The sequence below is a fragment of the Panthera onca genome, chromosome E2, assembly GCF_046562875.1.
Source record: "Panthera onca isolate mPanOnc1 chromosome E2, mPanOnc1 haplotype 2, whole genome shotgun sequence".
In the NCBI taxonomy this organism is placed as follows: Eukaryota; Metazoa; Chordata; class Mammalia; order Carnivora; family Felidae; genus Panthera; species Panthera onca.
In genome coordinates, this window is record NC_138353.1 from 47853430 (window position 1) to 47865985 (window position 12556).

General features: G+C 40.0%; 1 protein-coding gene across 8 annotated transcripts in view; it reads left to right on the forward strand.

Moving 5' to 3' along the window:
- Positions 1–12556, forward strand: part of HYDIN (HYDIN axonemal central pair apparatus protein) — a 415179-nt gene that overhangs the window by 154352 nt on the left and 248271 nt on the right. For all 8 annotated transcript variants that reach the window (XR_013552530.1, XM_078438962.1, XM_078438955.1 and 5 more), the window contains one exon: positions 10864–10963. Coding sequence is in view for 7 of the 8 variants with exons in the window: in XM_078438962.1 (XP_078295088.1) it covers positions 10864–10963 (100 nt within the window). In the remaining variant the exon portion in view is untranslated. The remainder of the gene's footprint in view (positions 1–10863; positions 10964–12556) is intronic.

A 12556-nucleotide genomic window follows, 5' to 3' on the forward strand; every position in this document is an offset into this window, starting at 1 on the left:
ATGATTTTGTTCTTTCTGTACACTATTCACTTTTCTTCTCATGATAGCATTAATTAGCTGGTTCTTGAAATTTTTTGCAAAATGAAAATGAAGGCATGAGACTTTCCTAGTGTCTTCCTAAAGTTATTCTGGTTAAAAAAGCAGAATTCACTGTCAGTAATAGTGAATATTTTATTGATGTTAAATATTCTTTTTCCCCCTCCTTCTAGATCCTGACTGCTTTGTAGAAATCCATTTCTTGGAAATGTAATATAATCTTACCTTGTAGATTAATTTAAAGGTATTTGTTAGGGAAAATTTTGCCATTTAATTAGCTTCTTGACCCATCTGAGAGCTATGCGTGTTTTCTGCTGTTGAGACTTTGGTTTTTTGATACAAGTAAATACATGCTACAGGAGTTTGGGATGAGAGAGTTGGGAAATGATTTATTGAAGAGATGAGACCTGAACTGAATTTTGGAAGAAGCATAAGATTTAAGTAAGTGGAAAGGAAGAAGTAGAATATTTCCAGTTGGATAAATTGTGAAAATAAAGTATTAAATAATGATGAATGGAGCAGTTTTGCCAGAGCAGGCAGTCATTGGAAGGATGGGAAGGAGAATAAAGGAAGTCTGGGCTGCCTGGCCAACCTGTTGAACTGTAGCCTACAGGCTATTGCTTCCCACAGTGTGTTTCTGCCATCACTGGATTTGAGGGGTGGTAATGTGTGTTCCTTGCAAAAAGGAAGTTCTTTGGTAATATATGTTTGAGAGATACTAGTTCAAGAGAAAATAATTCTCCAAGGGGTAGAGTGCAAGTGGTATTTTCCCATAAGTACAGACCTCTTCTCCCACACAGTGTGCTGAGCATATCTGAGATTCATTGTGGGGTTTGGAGCAGAAGTATGATGTGTACCAAGTGTTTTAGAAATGTTATCATGGTAGCCACATATGGTTCAAATTGGAGGGTGGTGTAGGTCAGGCAGGGGAAATGTCCTAGTGCAGGAAGTACCAGGGAGACTGAACATCTCTGCAGGCAAGTTCAGGGTGATGTGTGAAGGTCATGTTGACCTAGATGATTGGCCTGCTGATGGTCAGAAAGCAAAGGAAATGGCAGGTGTGAGGGATGTTCAAAAGAAAGACATTAAAGTGCTTTTTATTGGTTGTTGAGATTGGGACATGGTGAGGAATCATGTGTCTCCTCAGATCTTAAGTAGAGTGGCTGGGACAAGTATGATGTCCTTGATGGAAATTAGCAGATCAGGAGTGCTGGGTTTAATGCCTGGCTTTGCCAATAGCAATTGTGACCTTAAACAAGCCATTTGATCTCTCTGGGCTTTGGTTGCCTTGTACACAAAATAAGGATTTTGAGGTAGGACACTTAGATCTTTTTTGACTCAAGTTTTGATTCTCCAATTTGGAACAAACTCTGAGCTCCTTAAGGTCAAGGAGTGCCTTATCCTTATCTGTGCCCCAGGTCTACCACAGTACCAATAGAAGGAGGGAGGGAGGAAGGGAGGGAAGGAGGGAGGGAGGGAGGAAGGAAGGAAGGAAGGAAGGGAGGAAGGAAGGAAGGAAGAAGGGAGGGAGGAATGGAAATCAGTGGGTGGTGATGAGTTTGGTTCTGAATATGGTGAAACTGAGATGACAGTAGATATCCAAGAAATTTTGGAAATGCAGTACTAAATTTGTAAGAGAGGAATTGGAAGTAGAAGCAAGATTTGTGAGTATTATATAGAGACCTTCACTGAAGGCATGTAAAGAAGATGGAAATTCTAAGAACAGAGCAAACTAGGAAAATTGCACAGGGCCCAAGACAGCCCCCCAGATGCTCACCTTTAGGGACCCTGAAAAAAGAGGAGAGGCTGTAAATTCACAGAGAAGGATGGCTAAGAGGAGAACAAGCTAGCTGAGAGCTCATCAACATATCTTACATGTCTTTCTCCCCCTTTCTGGTGGGTTCATCACTATTTTCTCCTGAAGTTGTCTTCTGAATCTTGCTTGTGTATTAGATCAGCTATGCCAAATGGCCACTATTTAATTTCTGACAGTTGAGTTATGCATCAGTGATTAGTTTTTTATTAGGGTGTGATTCCTTTTAATTAGTTTTTTTATATGAGCTGAATTTACAGTAGAAGCAGGGGGGATTAAAATCAAGCAGTGTCATCTACTGATCTAACAGTCAATCTCTAATGGATACCCTGTCCAAAAAATAAAAATGAAAGGCTGGTGCAGTAGCTTAGAGACCACCTTGCTTTCTGATGGGCTCTTCAGCCCCTGTGTCCATTGAGGAAGGACATTGTCTTCAAATGAGGTAAACTTAAAAAGGAAAATCACCTGTTACCTTAGGGTCTGAAAAGAAATAAATGATAGGCTTATTTTCTCAGACATATGTCTAAATATCTTGGTTCTTCAAATGCACCACCTAAAACCAAGGTTAGTTTAGCCCTTACTGTGTTCTGTGAATATTGAATATTTTATGGGAATTCTGTTCCTATTCTAGTGGCTCTTTCAGTTTAAGGCAAGTAGATTTAAGATCCAGATCAGTCACTGTCCCTAAAATGCCCCAAGGTGGTGATGAGTTTGAATTTAATAAAATTTTATTAATTTGATCATGTGAGAAGTACTTTAATTCAATGCTGACCCAAACTCTAGAACTGCAAATTCTTACTCTTTTCTACCACCTGTTCACCACTTGGCCATTGGTTAGTTCCTTTGTCTTGACTCACTTTCTTCTCAATATGTTCATTGTATAACATTGCCATAGAGTCTGTTGTTCAAACTTTGAGTTATGCTGGAGTGTCTTGGGTACTGATATGGTCTCAGAATGCAGAGATGGGAGTTTGTCTTTGGAGAAACCCCAAAGGTGTTCACTGGTAGAGAAAGGGAGTAGATAAGGACGCCGAGTGACTACAGGGAGAAGTCAGTTCAGGACAGATATAGGACATAGAAGTCTGGAAGGATTTTTGTTTTTAGCTTTACTTGGTAATTTATTAATATTCTAGTGGTAGCCATGATTGTTGTTCTAGTCATCAGTGCATGTAGTGTATTACTACTATTTATATCAAGTCCTCATGTGAATTCTTTTGATAATGTCTTGGAGTATTGGCCTAAAAATTTCCATTTATGTCTTCCTTGGGGAAGGTACTGCATTTGGTAGAATACTGATTGTTTCTCAAGCTATCTGCTTCTGTATCATTTTTTCCCCCTTTTGGAAAAAAAATTGCAAAATTGAGTCTATTATGCATGTTTTGTGCCTTCCAGAAAAGCAAGTGAAATTGACTACTTTCAGAAATATAATATTCTATTTTACTAGATGGAATCTGGCTATACAGAATTTTGACAGTCTCATTATGTTATATCCGCTGCTTAGGTCTCTTGGGTACTTGAGTGAGAGAGATTCAAAGACGAAAACCACAATTCTGAGAACTGTGAGGCAGAAGAATATCACACGGCAAAAAGAGAATTAAGCTTTAAATTTCCATGGGTGTCTGGGAATCCTCTGAGAAATCACAGCACACATGTGCTGCCCTTATCTCTGGACTCTGGTCCCACTGGCCTAGGTCACACTTTTAAAAGATGCAGCAAATTTTTGAATATTGAACGCTTGATATTTTCTCCAAAAGGAAGGCCTGACAATTTAAAGGTATTTGCCCAAACTGGTCCTCACTGATTGCCTGACATTGGTGAGCCAGGAAAACATTTTTACTTCTGGTAGCAAATGTCTTTTCCATTAAAGAAAACTTCATCCAGGAGCACCTGTGTGGCTCAAGTCAGTTAAGTGTCTGACTTCGGTTCAGGTCATGATCTCATGGTTCCATGAGTTTGAGCCCCACATCAGACTGTCTGCTGTCAGCGCAGAGTCCCCTTCAGATCCGCTCACTCCCTTTCTCTGCCCTTCCCCCACTCATACTCTCACTCTCTCTCAAAAATAAATAAACATTAAGAAAATTAAAAATTAAAAAACTTCATCCAGTGTCCTGAGGGAAGCTTTAGCTTAATTTAACTAAGCCTCAAAAAGGAAGGGAAACTTGATAATTTCTTTATTACCAGGTAAGTAATAGTAAACCATGCTTTGTCGTCACCTAAGCCTACAGAAAACATGTGGTTCAGCAATTCAGACTGAAAGCACAGCTCAAATTTAGTTTGCTTTATTTTTCCCAAATCGGCATAGCATGTAGGCTCAGCAGAACCAGGTTGGGTGGAAGCCCAGATGGCTACCAAAGAGGAAAGATCTAGCTTTTTGCTGCAAACCCCTTCCACTTGTACCATTAGTCATGAGTCACATTGCAAACATGTGGGAGCTGACTCCTCAGAAATGGACACCAGAAAGGAGAAAGGAGGACAGGAATCTGCTGAGAGCAAAGTGTCCTTGACAAGTCACAGCTCTTCTGTCAGTATGGTTTTCCATCCTTCAGTCTCCTTTTATAATTGTTCGTCCTCTCAGATCTTTGTGCTCAGGCAAACCTTTTCCGCCTGGTACATCCACTATTGTATTGGAGAGCCATAGTAGGTGGAGGGAGGCCTGGGGGAGTCTTTAGAAACAGGAAAGTTTCCCATGGCTCATTAAATAAAAGTTAACACCCTTCTGTGTTAAAAGAGACAAGAATCTGTTCTCTCTAGAGAAGGGCATGAACATCGCACACAACTACCTCATCTCCTCCAAAACTTCAGTGGAATTTTCACTGCAGACGGGTTGGAGTATCTCATTGAAAACAGGACACATCTTCAGTGAAGCTTGCTCTGACAATGGTCAGATCTTAGTTCCCTCTCTTAAAATTTTTTCTGGTCATTATTTTGAGAATCAAAACTTTATGAAAAGCACAGCGTCTTGCCTCAGGAATTACAATGGAGTACAAGTATGTCCTTGCCTGTCACATGCCGACTCGATCTTTTCTCTCAATGATAATTAGGATAGTTTACCTTCAGTATATTAGCTTCCATTTTTGTTTCTTATTTCTCTTGGAGACAACTTCTACTTGTCCCGAGTGATGATAAAGAGAGCTATGATATTTCTCATTGATCTGGAAGATTTTAGAAGAGCAATTGTAGGTGGTGAAACAGAGTATAGCTTCCTATCAGTGCTTCTGTTTTTAATTGATTGATAGAAACCTGATTAAGAAGGTATTTTTATTTCCCATGAGAAGTTAAAAATTTTTTCCTTAAATATGACAACACAGCTGAACATATTTATTGATGTAGTCGGGAACTTTTCCATTTTGCTGGAACATGATGGGATTCACCACATGTTATACAGATGTTCTTGAAGCCATTGTTCACTGTACTTGTTCTGAGCTGACTGTACCCTGACCCAACTAGGATAGCTTTATAATGATATACCAATGCATTTCTCTAGAGTTGCGACATATTACTGTTGACTATGTCATCCAAAAAATCTCCTGAGACACCTTCCAAAGTAACTGAACATATGAGCATATAGGCTCTCCTACCATGTTTGCCAGATGGGAGCACCAGGTCATGCTGGCCTCATCTCAGCCCAACGTTATCAGTTGTAGTGGTTTTAGATTTCTTCTGGCATTTTTTTTTTTACGATGTGAGGAAGGTGAGGCCTGACCTTTTGTTATAATTGCGGGTGGTGGTGGGGTGGGGGTTCAGGAAATTAAAGAAATTAAAGAAAAATATATTATAAAATCCCAGCTCTACTGCTGGTGTGGTCTTGGATGAGATACTTCTGTTTGCCTTGGTTGTCTCATCTTTAAAATGGGGATAATACTACACAAGGTTGTAAAGTTTGAGGCAGATAATGTATATCAGCACTTAACACAGTGCTGGGAACATGAACTCTTGGTTAATGGTTGCCAATATTATGATTTAGTTAGATTCAATTCAATCTCATTAGATTAGGGAGTAAGATTGGAAAGTATAACATCTGAATAGCAAACATTTGGCTCACTCTCCTAAATTTAAGTTGGGGATCAAAATGCAACTATTTTATATGACAAAGGTAGGCATTGAGCCATATTGTAAACTACTTTCCAGATAAACCAAGTGATTAAACATATATATGTAGCTCTGTTCTTGCATTTGGGCTCTAATTTTGCAAAACTTTCCATAATCTTTCATTGGAAGGGAGGGAGGGAGGGAGGAAAGAAGGAAGGAAGGAGGAAGAAGGAGGAAGGAGATGGGTGATAGGTGGGAAGGAAGGTGATTTTTATTTTAAAATTATTTTTTTAAGTTTATTTATTTTGAGAGCGGGGGAAGGGCAGAGAGGGAGAGAGGGAGAGAGAGAGAGAATCCCAAGCAGGCTTCCATGCTACCAGCACAGAATCTGATGTAGGGCTCGAACTCATGAACTGTGAGATCCTGACCTGAGCCGAAATCAAGAGTCGTACACTTAAGACACTGAGCTACCCAGGCACCCAGGAAGGTGATTTTTAAAACATTTTGTTTTTGGGGGCACCTGGGTGGCTCATTCAGTTAAGCATTGGACTTTGGCTTAGGTCATGATCCCTTAGTTTGTGAGTTTGAGCCTCATGTTGGGCTCTGTGCTGACAGCTCATAGAGAACCTAGATTCTGTGTCTCCCTCTCTCTCTGACCCTCCTCCCCTCGCCCTCTGTCTCTCTCAAAATTAAATAAACGTTAAACATTTTAGAAAAAATATTTTGTTTTTTATTTAAGGGTTCTTAAAGGATATTTTTAAAATAGCCCCTTTAGTCATTGTCAATGTAGGTTTTTTAAGAAGATAACTTTAAAAGGACAACTTTATCATGATGGTATCAATCACCTGTTATGAACTAGTGGCAGTGTGTTCATAGACAGCTTTCCAAAAGTCTCAAAACTATCTGGCAAGTCGGTTGGTTGTTCTTGTTCCAGAAGGAAGCATGACATCCCATTTCTAGAAATATTTAATATTTGAGTAAAAGCTGCAGTATGAGAGTTAGCTTTGGACCTGAAAATTCAAAGCTGATTCCTTCTAGTAGGCTGCTTGATTGAGAAATGAAATGCAGTTGTGGATCTGAGGAAAAAACAAATACTAAGATCAAGAAGGAAGATAATTGCAACATAACTGAAGGCCATTTTGACAATTATTTTCAACAAACAAAGTAAGAGTCACTTACGGGTCACATTCTGTATACTCAGTCTCTCATTTGGAGTAGAAGAATAGATGATGGTAGAAGATGGGTCATACACACACACCCCCACCCCCCACCCCCCAAAACACACATGGAAGAAAGCAGAACAGCAGGGGTTCTGTGTGGTGAGGTTGGTTTCAGAGGACTGGGAAGAAAGGATATTGATGGCAGAGCCAACAGGGAGAATTCTGAGTGTTTTGGTTTTCAGAAAGAGATTTTAAAATGGAGCAATAATGAAGGAAAAATTCTTTTCAGAGACTTAAATGACACGGAAATTTAATTTCAGAAGAGTTGAGAAGTAATGTGAAATGTTTCAGAGCTATGTAAGTAAAAGTGGGGTCAGTTTAGGCTGATTGCCTGTTTCTGAGGTTTGTTTTCTCTGATTTGCTAGAATGTGCTATAAAGAGTTTTTGCTGTAAAGAAATAGAAGTTGGAGCAGCAGTGGCTCAGTCAGTTAAATGACCACCTCTTGATTTCAACTCAGGTCGTGATCTCATGGTTTGTGTGTTCAAGCCCCCGTGCCAGGCTCCATGCTGGCAGTGCATAGACTACTTGGAAGTCTCTCTCTCTCTCTCTCTCTCTCTCTCTCTCTCTCTCTCTCTCTGCTCCACCCCTCCTCAAAATAAATAAATAAAACATTTTTTAAAATGTGAAAAAAAGGAAAAAAAGAAATAGAAGTTACTTAACTTTTAAATCCCAAGTGAAAAATAAGTGTCCTTCTACAAGTTCCTAACTCCTTCAAATGACCTGATATTGAAAGCATCCCTCTGTGAGAGGAAATGGAATGACCACATTTCTCTTTTTATAGATACATATAGTCCTCTTAATGTACATTAACTCCTACAAGCCCAGGAGACGGTTTTCTTCCTTCCTCCCTCGTTCCCTCCTTTCTCTCTCTCTCTCTCTCTCTCTCTCTCTCACCCCCTCTCTCCCTCTTTCCCTCTCTCTCTTTCTTTTCTTTTCTTTTTCTATTATTTCTGAGAGAGCATGCATGCAAGAGAGAGGAACAGAGGGAGAAGGAGGGATCGACAATATTAAGCAGGCTCCATGCTCAGTGTGGAGCCCAACAGGGGGCTCAGTCTCACGATTGTGAGATCATGACCTGAGCCAAAATCAAGAGTCAGATGCTTAACTGACAGAGCCACCCAGGTACCCCCAGGAGAGGGTTTTAGAATAGGATTTGTGCTTGAATTTTCTCCCAGGGCTCAGTAAAAGCTGCAGGTGACTAGCAGATGTTGCTGGCACAGTAAAACCACCGCAGCCCAGGATAAGGAGGCACTGAGCCCATGGTCCCATTCACTCAGACTGAACCCTGTGGACTCAGATTCCCTCACACTCGTCTTTCCTCACTATACAGAATGGCTTATCAGCCTCCAGGAGCCTCCAGATCAGAGGATCCTCTTATGGATCACATCCAAACACCAATGCTCCCTCCTCTGGGGGAGATTCTGGTCACCTCCAGAGTGTGTCTTCCCAATGTTTTCCAACCCACCAGTTCTGCTAATCAGACTTTTGTGGTGATGCGGTGTCCAAGAATGCTTCTAGGATAGAACTTAAGTGTGTTTCCATCTTGTGTGCACATGGATCCTGGATTCTCTTGCTGGGATAATGCTTTTGAAAGTCGTCTGGTGCACCCCAAACACTAAGAGGCTTGAATTTTCTCACATGTACTGAGCTTATCTGATTTCCAGTGTATCCTTCTTGGGACCACATCTTACTGTCCTGGTGAGACTTTTCTAGCATAGGTTTTCTTAGGATCCAAAGTAGCTCCTTTGGTCAGTCAGTTTGGATAGGAACAGGTTAGTCGTGTCCGTTCTGCACCCGCAAACAGAGCAGCATCTAAACCCACCAGAAGAATACATTTGTCTACTGGTTAGGAGGAAGTCCGGATCTTCAGTTCTAAGATGAAATGTGCACCATTGGGCCTGTGAATGGACGAGCCACCTCTTGTGCCTGACCACTTTGTCTGTTCTAGCTGAGAGTGTTCCTAACACTCCATATCATTGGAGCCCCAAGTCATAAGGGACCAGCATTTGCCATTTATCAGAAGGGAACAAATACTGGTTTCAAAGTTTGGAAAAGTGAAATGCCTCAATAAGTGAAAGCACTTAGGGCTTCCCTATCCCCACATGATCCTAGAGGTCCCTTTCAGCTCTAAATTTGTATGACTTTTGTCCAGTTGAGAATATGGCAGATATAGGCTGCAAAGATGAATAGGCATCGGCTGATAACTATACAGTCGTGGATACAGCCGATTGAATAAATATGTTGAGGACTATGAGCCACTTGTGGGTTAGGTGCTGGGAATAAAACGGTCCCTGCAGTCATGGGGCCTTCATTCTAGTGGGCTGATCTCGGATGTGAGAGCTTGCAGGATCCATGCAACACTCGCAGCCCTCACCACTGCTTCTGTGCCCTTCATCATTGTGACATCAGGATACTGCCTGGGAAGTTCACTGATCAGTCTGTTGCCTTCATGAACAAACCCGAGTTGGCTCTAGTTTTCTATTTCCACCCTCTTGTTCGATGTCTGCTTTGTAAACCATTTTGTTCCTTGCTTGATTCTTTACTCTACCACTATGTGCATTTCCAGCCACCCTGGAGTGAATACAATATGCATTGGGGATTGTCTGAAACAGAGCCAAGTTGTCTTTTTTTAGTTTTCTCTTTAGCTAGTGGGGTCATTTATAACTTTCCTGATGTGATTATCACTTTTTCCCTACTTGGTCCTATTTACAAAAACCATAGAAAAATACACACCATCCCCCCCTAATTTTTGAAAAATACTTTTATCTTATTCTTTCCAGGTGGCATAAAGGTAACATCACTTATATTAAACAGTTATTTATTGAGCTCTAACTGTGTACCAAGTGTGGGGCAAAGCATTTGACCTGCATGACCTTGTCAGACTTTGGGTGGGAAACCCTTTGAAGCAGGTGTTACTGGCATCTCCTTTTACAGTCCTGACAATTTAATGAAGAGGCCCCAGGTTACATGGTTAATACAAAAATCTTTTTCAATGAATACCTCAAGGAGATTCTCCTATGTGGCATGTTGTATTACAATTTCAAAACTTGGTTTCTTTATTACTACTTTCGAGTGGTTTGCATTAAAACAAGAAATATCACACTCGATTAGAACCAGTGTTTGATCTGGGCATTGTTTTGCTTTGGACCATTGCTATGTTTTCACAAGTTAAGAGTATGTCCTTGTGCTGTCACCTTAAAAGTTAGGAACGTGGCCCCTCCATCAAGTAAGTTACTCATCTGGACCATATAGATAGATAGGTATGATATACAGATCATATAGATAGATAGATAGATAGATAGATAGATAGACAGACAGACATACAGACAGATATGGTGCAGCACCTATCACATCTATCATAAAATATTTGTAAGCAAACTTATGACCCCTTTAAGATGTGAGTTCCTTGTAGTCTCAGACCTCACCTTTCTTCATCCCTGAAGCCCAGTATCGGGCATCTGTTGGCATACAACAAGTGTCCATTGGATACGCAAATACTGAAAATGTTCTAAACATCCTAGTTTCCTTTAGTAATTATATATTCATGAACTCACTGAAATTATCTTTGAAGCTTGCTTCCAACTGGTACCACCTCTTAACGAGTAGAATAAATTTACTGTCTGTTGGGTAAAATAGTGCTTTCTTTTATCTGTTGTAAAAATATTGCCTTCAAATTTTCTGAGGTTATAACATAATAGCAACATTTAAAAGCAGTGTCTTCCCTTTATCACATTGTTTTTTTAATGATTCTTTTATGGTTTCAGGAAGGTGATGTCTGGCCTAACTCATCAGCTGAAATCACTGTGTATTTTAATCCCCTGGAAGCCAAGCTCTATCAGCAGACAGTTTACTGTGACATTTCAGGTAAAGACTTTCTTTGTGTGGTAAACTCAGGTTACCAAGTGCCCAGAGCATCAAGAGGGGTGCATGCATGTGTGTGCGTGTGTGTTTGTGTGCAGACTACAGGAAGTACATGATATCAACAGGGGAATAATAGAGTCAAGCTATGCGCTTTTCATTTTTTCTCGAACAGATCAAACTTTGAAGTACATTACAATTATAGTGTAGTCACGGGGATAGGAAACCACGGAGCTGGGTTTGCTGTTGATTTTTAGAACAATAAAGAATATTACTTGACACAAAGCCTCAACATTTGATTCTTGTTCTTTTTATAGTCTTTGGCTTTTGAATTTTTTACTTTTTGAGTTTTTAATCAAAATAATGCAGCCAGGGAGGATGGGAAGACAGCCTGGCAGTGGCCAGAAGCTGCAAGGGGGATGTACAAATAGAGTGGTAATCTGACAGCTTCAGAAGATTGGATACAGATAGAGGAATTAAACACAAAAGTAAATATATTGAGGATAACAAAAGCCAGTATTTTTCACTCTTGGAGGAGGCAGATAGACAGATATGTATATGTGGAAAGGAGAAAGGCTAAGATGAGGCTTTGGTATTGGAATGGAATTGGAGTTCCTTCCCTATGAACTCATGGTTGTTGATATGCACAGAGGCAGAAATAAATAGATGTATAAATGTGTGTATACGTTTATGTACATAGAGCTGCATCTTTCCTGTGTCTATTAAGAGATCCTGGCAGCTTTAAGACCCTAATTGCAGTGAGCACACTGAGTACCCAAAGTTTGGTTTCTGAATCCTGCCCTCTGCCATGAGGGCCTTTTATCAGGACTGAGGCAGAGAAAGAAGATGAGCTGGGAACATTCCTTTCCTGCTGGAAACTAAGGAAATGCTCAAAGAATGACAGGGTTATGTCAAAGTGATACAGAAGCCAGCAAAGGGACTTCCACTGACCAAATTTGAAACAAGTTAAGAATCAAAATAAATAATGATAGCTAATAGATTACAACACATTGATTAAATAGGAATCTCTGAATCCACTAAATAAAAATTGACCATTTAGCACTTTGGGTAATAATGAATTCAGGTAAAAAGCATTCTGAAGATTTAATGGATCTTAAAATAATGGGTGAAAGCAGGGTATAGAACAGGATTTTATGTAGTCTCAAAATATCCTACCTCAGAATGCTTATTAATTATAAAGGGGAGAAATCTAACTTTACAATGAAGAAAACTGGGAGGTGTTATCTTAGTTAATACTAACAGTAGTCATCCAGCAAATCAACCTCACGGACTGCTCACTAGGATACAATGAAAACAAACATCTCTTCACTGATATTAGGGTCAAAATATCTAACACGGTCTAATTATGGGGAAACATTAGATTAACCCAAATTGAAGAAAAAACCAAAATTAACAGCTTGTAATCTTCAAAAATATCAAGCTCATGAAAGTCAAGAAAAGACTGAACTGTTCCAGATTGAGTGAGACTCAAGAGACATGACATCTGGATGACTGGATCCTTTGCTTTCGAGGAGATTATTGGGTAAAGGATGTATGGAGGCTCTTCGTACTACTCTGGAAGGTGTTCTATATTTTAAA